Here is a 10,367-nt window from a genome sequence, read left to right as displayed (position 1 = left end):
AGTCACGAATAATTTCTATATGTCTCCCCAGCAGGATCGTAACTTCCATTAAATACATATTTTAATAATAGTCCAAATAATGTTTAAATTTTTACGACACATAGAATTAACTCCACTTTTCCAATGTATTCCTTAATTTTTTTTGGGTCGCACGACGGCATTCTATTCTCACACAATAGGATTGATTTTCTCAGAAAATCCGAGGGGTAGGTATATTCCTTCCTACCTCACGAGTCTGCCGGCCTTCGCGTGCCGAGACCAAAGGAAGCGAAATCGAATGCATTCCAAGCTGCCGTAAGTCATTCCCGACAATATCCTCCTCTGCTCGCCGGGCACCCTCGCGCGTGGGCAGTGGCGTTTATGTCGCGCGATGGGCGGATTATGTTCCACGGCATGCCGACAAACCCGCGCGTAAAAAGAAAGGAAAAGAAATGAAAAACCGAATGGATCGCGCCGACGGGATCGCCGAGCCGCGCCGTCAATGAGATATCCACGTGCTAATGAAACACGACAACCGGCGCAAAGGCATGTCCGATCGCATGGCGTGGCGCGCCGCGAGCGCAGCCACGCCGGCTATGCAGGTTACGGAACGATGACAGCAGAAACGGACGCTACGGGAAAAAGTGACGACCGGTTCTTCGCACTCGACTGCCAAATACGCCAAAATAGGAGACGGCAGATAGGATTATCGATATGAACGATTGTGCGTCTTCGCGGCGACGCGTCTGTTATTTTTATTTACGCGCTTCGGCGAACCTTTATTATGTCCGACGGAATATATTTTCCCTTCCTTCCTTATTATCAGACTCGGCAATCGAATGCTGAGAAACTACAGCTAATCCGAAAGAGTAAATATTAAGATTGACGGTCTCGAGTACAAATATGAGCAACTATTTTATCTACTCCATTTCCCAAGTGGAAAAATGTATCCGCGGATTCTTTACGGTGAATTTTGGACATTTTTCATTCAACGTAACATGAATGAACGAAGTTGTCTGACTCGTTGACACGCTTATTAATTGATTAAAATTTTAAACTATAGACGCGTCGTTTCGTATCAAAAGTCGAGCAAGTGGCACACCCTCAGAAAGGATTTCTGTTACCGAGACAAAAAATATTCTTGACGCATTTATATTTCTCACAACCTCATTTGGTACAAAAATAAGACAATGTCAAAATAAAAGTAATAATTCTTATTCTCCTCTATCGAATTAAAAAATATTAACCTACTATATTGAGACAAGCGTAACTTATATCAATGTAAGTTTATATATTCTTGCGTTTAGAATAAATTGTCCCTCCATGTTACAACGCACGAGGTTGGAACCACGATTTTCGACAAAAGACGATACATACTATCATTTTATTCTAGATTTTAGAATTTTTCACTTAAGGTTAAAATATCCCTTTCTCTATAACAAATATGATTGGTGCTATATCGATTCTATTTTATGATACATTCAAGTGTAATAGCATTGGATCCGGAAATTTTTTCTGTGGGTGCAGATTCTCTTTTCTTTCTCTTCTAAAGAATTTAACACAGCATTCTTTCAACGTTAGTTTCACAAGATACAATTCTTAAAAAATTTAAACGGTCGAATAATGAAAAAATCTGTTGTCCCGAAAATGTTTGCCAATAAACATTCATAAATGCATTTGGGTACTTGGCGACTGTCGTTATTCGATTTTTCCGTTTGCCGTTATCGTTGCAGAAAGTCACCGGTCCGCTGCCGTATCTCATTAGCACGAATACTCATTGACGAGTTCGTTACTCCGTTCATTCACTGTCGGGGCAGGTCGCTCGCCTCTCTCGCAAACACAAACACTGCCGACACGCCGCCAATCGCGAGGAAAGTCAAGAAACATGCTCACGTGTACCGGTATACTGCTGCAACGGACGCGCGCAAATCGGTCATAATAATTCGCAACGGTCCGCGGTATCTTGCGGTACACCAATCCCGGTGGACTCGGAGAGACGCGCTATTAAAAGATGATTGTTACTATAATTACACTCGTATAACGCCCGCGTGTTCTGCGTGAACTATTCCTGCGACAAGTGCGTGACGCGGCTTAATACGATACTCTCATTTCTTTTTCGCTCCGGAATGAAGAAATCTTAATTATTCCAAGTACTCGATTCAACGCTAACTTCAGTCGGTCTTGTTATAATATGAGAGAAATCATTTTCGTTGTAATGACGCGACGATAGAGCCGCTTTTCAGTCAACTTTCTTTTTATCTTTTACGTTGCCGCAATGTTGTACGGTGTTAAATTACTCAATGAGCCGCCAATGCTCCTACACGAGATGTTAATTTAAATAATAGAGTTAAAAATCCATTAAACGGTTGAATAAAATACGTAGTTATGTTTTTGACAACAATTTGTGTTAAAATAATAAATTTCACTACACATGATAGATAAGAATAATAACATATTGAATAGGAGCAGTGGCGACTACCATTGAGTGAAATTTAACAGTGTAAAAACGTATTTATGAATAAACCGATATAATAAATCTTTTGTAAATCTGTTACGTTCATAGAATCTATTCAAAGAAAAATGTTACTATTTTACGTCAGTTCATCATTCAAATAAAAATTGATTTTAACGCTTACGTATCTTAAATTATTACATACATTGAATTCTTCTGTTTGTAATATTTATACTCGTTAAACAAATCATGTTACGCTAAATTATACTCAAATCAGATCTCCAAACGTACACTGAGACCCATTTTGTTGAATGAAATAAAATTTAGTTGACTCAACTGAATTGCTTGTTTGGATATGTGCAAGCCAATCTTTCAGTTGATACAACAAAAAAATTAAGTTGGAAAATTTTGTTATATCAACCCACAAATTTGGTGAGTAAACATGCGCAGAATCCTTTTATAATATTCAACTAAACGATTTAGTTCACGCAGCAAAGACAATTATTTAGGACGTGATGAGATGAACGAACTTGTTATCTCAACCATAAAATTTTGTTGTAATAAACAACTCATGGAAGCAAAATAGTTAGTTATAACATTTAGCTTCTTTTCATATTTTTCGTTTTATACAACCAAATTACATGCTCAGTTAACAAAATGATTCAATCAAATTATTTCGTTTTATTTAATAAAATGGGCCTCTCAGTGTACCTGTGGGCTAAGAGACGACAGTTTTGTTGCGATTAAAAAATTATTTTCACACGACAAATGAAGAACGAGATAAGTCAACGATTGCAGACGCCAAGAGCCTTAAAAAGAAGAGCTCGGCCGTGGAATGACGCAAATTATGTGGTGCGTAAAAAGTCGCGCAACAAAACGGCGAATGCTGCGAGCTCATTTTTACGTCGACGCCGCGGACGTTTCGGATAAAGGGTCTTGACTTCGCAAACCTGTCGGCGGCGGTTACCAAAGAGGCGGTCCGAGACGAGCGTGGGAGGACGCGAAAGGAGATCGGCGGCCGAACAGCCGCGAGACTTTAAAGTACGGCCCGGCCCGACCCGACCCGGTCGGGCCCGTATCCGCGAGTGATTCGTTTGGCCAGTTCCATGACGAAAGATCGAGTGACAAGCGAATGCGCCGACAATTTGCATACTCGTCCGTTACAATTACGGCTTGCGTCGCCGGCGTCAAGTCATTGCTCGTTAACGATGCCCTCCGGGAGACGGATTAAACCGGGATTGTGACACGTGACACGAAAGTTTGCAGCACCGCGTAACGAAAATATTCACGATCTCGAGCGAGAAACTGCATCGAACGCTTTCCATTATTCGACGTAGCTCTAGACTTCTGGAGTAAGAGAACGAGTATTTGACAACTAACAGAAAAAACGTCTTGGTCGTACAGTCGGGAGCACTGAGGTTGCGACACTTTTTTTTTGATAAGTTTACGAACGCGCAAAAAAATTCAAGATGCGAATCACTGTCCGCGCTCATGCGCGGTGAGTGATCATGGTGCTGTCAAATTTGTGTATACAATGTGTAACATAAATTCATATGCCGCGGTAAATCCATAATAAATAACATGATTATTCAGTTGATTCGTGTTAAGAGGATCCCGTAGCATGTCTGTTTTACCGACATTCGTAGTTCTAACCTATCGTCGTATTAAATTCATGGAATCAAAAATGCTTGCGTACAATTACAGTATATGCATTGATGATCCGGGGAAACTCCAATTTGATACCAAAAATGAGTAAAAATTACAAAATTCATATATCGATCACATATAACCGTGTAGACGAACTGTCAACTCCGTCATACTTGTGCTTCGTATAAAAGTTCTACAACTTGTACTCACATGAAAATGAGTTTCCCCGGATTCGATGACATGTAGAATTACTGTGAAACCCTCTAAATTGGGATTAGATGTTTAAAATAAGAGTATAGCTAGAATTAAACTTTCGTGTTTATGACTGGGTGTGATGTATCGTAGTAGTGTGTCCGTGTGCTCATGTATATGCTGCGTTTCGTGTTTAGATGGCGCACACCATCAAAGGCCTCGGCCTTGGGGGATCCTCTTAACTCGCTGTTGGATCAGATCTTTCGCCGGCTTGTCTCTTGGTTATACTAATGAATAATGTGGGATGATTTCTAAATACAAAATAAAATAAATATAATAAATTTAATAAATAAATAAATTAATTAATTAATTTAAATAAATTAAGTAAATAAATAAATTTAAATAAAATAAATAAATGACATTAATTTAATAAATATATAAAATGACCATGATACGTTGTCTTCACTAATATTTTTTTAAATTTGTGAATCAAATATCCGACGGCGATTTAGTAGAAAATTTCTTGATTAAAAACTTTTCATACATAATTATATACAAATAGCTGTATGGGGGTAATTATGCCAAATTGTGTATGAGATGTATCCATACCATAACTGTATTGTATAATTCTATGTGATTATATCTAACAATTCTTGTATAGCTTGCACTAGCTTCTCGACCATTACAAAATACTTAAACCATCAGGTATTTTCGGATCATTCAATTGATCCGTGTCGACTCGCTGTCGGATCAGATCTTTCGCCGGCTTGCCATACTAACGTGGGATGATTTCTAAATACCAGAGAGTTGTATAAGTTAGTATAAGCAAGTGGCAAGCCGGCGAAAGATCTGATTCGACAGCGAGTTGACACGGATCAATTAAATGATCTGAAAATACCTGATGGTTTAAGTATTTTGTAATGGCCGAGAAGCTAGTGCAAGCTATACAAGAATTGTTAGTTTTTCTCCGATCTCTCTTAAGTATTTTTTATATATAGATATATAGATACGGTTTTACTTGTATTTGACACGACTCCGTAAAAAGATCCCACTTGATATGGACCTGAACCAAAGGTCGAAACGTTGTGAAATCCAATTTAATAAATGTGGCCAGCTGGCAAGTTGCGACTTTCGTGAAGCGAGAGCCACTCCAGACCTCAGACATGGTTTGGTATGACCTTACCCAAATCCGTAATTTGAGTAAATGCGAGCAATAGGAACGATTGATCGCGTAAGAGCGTAACTCAATATATCACTTTTCAGAAATTGATATAGAGATTCCCGGCGCGAATGTATCTGTCGATTAAATCGCCACTTTTATACCAATATGTAATTTACGCTCTTTTGAAAACGAGCTTTCTAAACGGAGTCAATATTCTCCCTTGGAATTGAATCCGCGCGTTGAGGCGTGTATGAATTATCGCGGAATAAGCTGCGAAAATTCACGGGGAAGTCGCCGTTAAGTACATATCGCGGATTTTCAGTACTTTGTTCGGCAGGAAATATTTCCGTCGTAAACATCGTCGCGCAGCTTCGCGTATTCGCGCGAGCACGTGCACATCGGAATAACGTGACGGGTACACAGCGATTCTATTCACACGCATTAGAGTTCCCCCCGCAATGGGAACTCTTTCGCGCGAGCACGCACGGAGTACAAGTACCGATTCGATGCACGAGTAGCATTCGGATTTTTCGACGAGCGATGTGACATGAAGTAGCCACTTTACAAGGTACGCCGCCTACGCTGCACTTGAACCAGAATTTCAAGTTCGATGCGCTGCGCGAGTTTAGTCGCCAGTAAATCACGCGCGCCTGCATAAAAGCGTTCGTCGAGTGCGAGCAGCTGGCTTGTCGGCTCGGCAGAAGTCATTCGCGAGTTTTCACAGATCGCATACCTCCGATAGGCGGTCGTTCCGGAAACGAAATTCACCGGTCGCAATTTCTACGCTCGTAAAAAAGACCGTTCTTCGTCGACTCGTTAATAAATCTACCGCTGTGGCAAACAATTTTATTTGTCGACCACAGATTATTCAGCAGGAAGTACTCTCGAATCGTTGTTAAAGGAAGGACGAGACGTCGTTTAAATCGCTCCGCGAAAATGATTGGGAAGAGCTCTTTGCTCCATGCGCGTGCAAGTGAAAAACAAACGCAAAGATCGAAATCGTTTATAATCACTCACCGAATCCCATTCGTACTTCCTCCTCGTCGTCACTGTCGATGTGCTTGATTCCCGCCACTTCGAAGCTTTTCGCCGATTGTTCCTTTCGCGAAACGGAGGAGGAGCAGTCACAGTTGTCCTCGCCGGCGCCGCAGCCGCAATCGTCGCCGGCGCATCTGCAGCCCAATAACGGATCGTCCGTGTCTATGTTCCTGCACGCCGGACAGGGGAACGTCATATCGTCGAGCGAGACCCTCTCGATCTTCCGCTCGACGGTGACGAGCAGACTGCCTATGTATGCCGGCAGATCCTCGTCGCTGACGTCATCCGGACCGCCCGCGTTCCGCAATCTGTCCTCGAGATCCTTCGGCGAATCGTCGACGTTGTCCCGCCGCAGAACTCTTCCCTCCAAGTGCAAAGGACTCTTGAGATCCTCCGGCGCGATCGACCTGCTACGCATTTCGCACCTACTGCTCTCCTTCCATTTTTCCATTGTCGTGGGTGAGACCACCTTGGCGCACCGCTTCACTTTGGCGCGGCTCTCGTCGCCGCCGCCGATGGGACTAGAGGAATTCTTGGAGCGCGCTCTGCGACTCGAGCCTCGATCGAGCTCACCCTCGAGGTCTTCCTTCCACGCGTCGACGCTGGACGCGGACCTGGACTTCATCACCGTCGCGACGTGGCCGGACTCGCCGATCGCGCGGCAAAACTCGTGCTCCAGCCTGTCGATCGACCTGGCCTCCTCCCGACGATGCTCGACGCTGCTGGTTCTGGTTGTTTCGCGCGTCCGCGGACGCGCGTCCTCGCGCGATCTCCGCCGCGGACGACTGGCGGTTTTCATCACGCTCGAAGGTTGCGCTCCGCTGAGATTTGCGCCCGCCGTATTCGACGAGCTCGGCTGACCCTTGTTTGTCAGGTCCCGCCAGTCCATAAACTCGTCTTCACGGTCCCAACCCAAGATCCCCGGGGCCCTCATCGACGTAGTTCGCCAGACTACTGCTATCTGCGAACAGCAGCGGTTTTCACCATAACTCTGTGTCTCTCTCTCTACCTCTCTCTCCCTCTTTGCGCCTCTTACCTTTACCGTTTAATTTACTTATTTTAGAATATTGTGCCGAGAGAATTTCAACTTTGATACACGACGTTGTTTAAATGTAAAGTCGGTTCTTCTGTTAAAAGACGTAAAGTAACAATAATGATACCTCTTGCCAACTAAATTGTAAAAGAATTGCCAATAGACGAAAGAATATTTACTCAAACAGCACCTCAGTCTAAACTTTCATTACGAGGACATTAGTCTGAAATATTATAAAACGATGGGAAAAAATTTTTCGACCGCGGCGACTTTATCACGGGAAAGTTTATCGCGCATTAAAATATGCGTATTTCTTATCAAGCATCTATGAAAGCACATTGAGGAATGAATTCAACCGGTTTCTGCGTAACTCATTGTCACGGTAAATCAGCTAGCTCGGCACACTTCTGGGAATACGGGAAAGCGTTATAAGCGTGACAATACCGCGTCGGCATTCTCTGATATACGTCCTTTATTACCCGGCGAGGAGCTTAAACGCGGCATCTAATAATGCGCGTCCCATTACGCGGCCGCGTCCGATGACTGTTAATATTTATGCCGAGGATCTGTCGTGCGATCACGCGGCAGGAACGCTGGGAATTCCGGCCGGAGTCTTTTCGACGGTCGTTACGATGGAGGTGTCATTCTGTCGCGGCGGTACACCGGAGGACATCGCCGGCGCGCGCGGCTTCCTTGCGACGACTGGGAGGGGGGGGGGGAAGGAGGAGGGGGAGAAGGAGAGGAGAGAAGGAGAGAACAAAAAAATGAAAAGGGACATGACTCACCTCAACGGTATTTTGCTCGACGGCTTCACCGGCGGCCGTAGCGCCGCTGACCGACGAGGTGGTTGCAGTTGCAGTTGCAGCAGCCGCGCTGCGTACGCAAAGGTAACATTCCCCGAGACGCAGCGCGGACGCCTCGAGCTCGCCCAGCTGCAGGATCAGGCCGCTGCCGCCTAACGTCAGAGGCCAGCCCTCCGGCACCACCGCCTCGTTTCCCTGCAATCAGACAAATGGATCATGTCGTATCTCCCGTCTGATCGCTCTACGTGGATGCTTTCACACTAAACATCGTAATTTTCATCATGTACCAACGGTGCCGGCTAAACTCTTCCGCACACGTCGTTTTCCGAATATTCCGCGGGAGAGAAATTGCCGTGGAGAAATTGTTTCTTGAAGCAGGGGAGGACGGAAAACTAACAATAAGAATTAAATTGCAGCTATTAATCGAAAGCTACGAATTAAGCTAATTAGAATTGTTGCAGACGGATCGCACACATGAAAGCGGGGAGAATTTAGATGTAAGAGAGCGGTGCGTTAATCGCGTTGATTGCAAGATAATGTTGGATACACCCAGAATTAAGGCGACGTGCAGTCAGTCAGTCAGTAGCTGTCCTTTCTCTGCTGAAACGGCGATGAGGAGGGAATGCTAGTGCAATTTAATCGGAGTCAAAGCGTTTTGCGCAGCGCACAGCGGATGGGGAGTGCGGACCATTCCGCGCGGAATGTGTTAGCGCCGGAGATTGCATCTTGAAGTATTTTTACATTCCAGAATATTACAACATCGGCACCAGCGAGTCTAATCTTAATTGCGTTAATAACAGTTAAGTCGTGTGATAGTTTTAGCATGATTCCAAGTAAAAAGAACTGTAAATTATGCAACAATTATGTTCGCAAAATCGATTGATAAACGACCCTTTCGGACTTTATAGCAATATTCTCTTCTTCTTTCTAAGAAAAGAGATGTTACCGGCGTGAATGTCGTTAATATCGAACAGTTGAGGCTTTTTTCCGTGAAGCCGATTTTCTCAAAGCGCGGTGTACTTCACCTCTCTTTCAGGCTTGTGTCACTTCTTTTGTTCAGGTTTGATGTGTCATGTTTCTCCTCGGTTAACCTTGTTAACCATTTGTTACGCGTAAACATTATCACGAGGAAATAAGAGAAATAAATAAATCGCGCAGGTATTCTAGCAAGGGATTAAAAATTAAATAATGCCATCAATATGCAATGCTAACTGTCGGTAATATCGGAGGCACTATCGCGATGTTCATTACTAGACTACCTCGGCACGCCGTCGTTTAATTTAATATCGGCCCTTACGGCTCGTATCTCCTCATCTTTGAAGAAGAGATCGCCGAAGGTGCGAGGCTCCCTCTCTCCCTCTCTTTCGAGTGCACCTTGCAATAACGCCTACATACACACGTCGACCCGCGACTACGTCGTGTAAGCAATTAGACGGCAGGATAGCGCAAATAAAGGGCGGCAATTGAATGCACACAACGTGCTTCGCGTCCGTAATTAAAAGCAAATGGAACGCACCCGTTCGGTCGTCCACGATTTTCATTATCGAGACCGAGAGGCGTGCGCGCGACTGCATTCCGCGGGGAAATGAAACTTTACCAAATGGAGTCGGTCGATCGGGAGGCCATTCGATGACGATTCGTCGATGCAAAGCTTATTAATTCGCGGCAAAAAGAAATAACCCCGTAGTGCAAAAAAGTTTACACATTTTTATTCGATTATTCTCCACCTCATTTTTTCCAAGTTTGTTCTTATGTACCATATACTATAATATAATATATATAGACTATTTATGCCTGTAAAGGTTCACATTGAATTATTAATATATGTAAATATTCTTATATACAGGGTGAGTCTTTCCATATCCGACAAATTTTTTGAGAAGGTAGAACGGATCGAGATGAACGGAAAAGTCCTGTACCATTTTGCAATTTTCGTAATAGTTAACGAGTAATTAATTATTAAAAATCGTTGTCTTAGGCCGGCCTACCGCCCAATTCGAGCGCGTGGCAAGATGTGACCGCCCGGCGATCGATATTGCTATGCGCACATCTCGCCACGCG

General features: G+C 43.8%; 1 protein-coding gene across 1 annotated transcript in view; it reads right to left on the bottom strand.

Moving 5' to 3' along the window:
* Positions 1-10,367, bottom strand: part of LOC105559405 — a 104,169-nt gene that overhangs the window by 19,575 nt on the left and 74,227 nt on the right. Inside the window, exons 3-4 of the mRNA XM_012007663.1 lie at positions 8,289-8,501; positions 6,450-7,431 (exon numbers count right to left, since the gene is read on the bottom strand). Coding sequence (XP_011863053.1) covers positions 6,450-7,431; positions 8,289-8,501 — 1,195 coding nt within the window. The remainder of the gene's footprint in view (positions 1-6,449; positions 7,432-8,288; positions 8,502-10,367) is intronic.

Source organism: Vollenhovia emeryi, unplaced genomic scaffold (genome assembly GCF_000949405.1).
Source record: "Vollenhovia emeryi isolate VEMERY1.0 unplaced genomic scaffold, V.emery_V1.0 DF939275.1, whole genome shotgun sequence".
In the NCBI taxonomy this organism is placed as follows: domain Eukaryota; kingdom Metazoa; phylum Arthropoda; class Insecta; order Hymenoptera; family Formicidae; genus Vollenhovia; species Vollenhovia emeryi.
The sequence above is the reverse complement of the archived record's forward strand: the minus strand, read 5'-3'. Positions and strand labels throughout refer to the sequence as shown.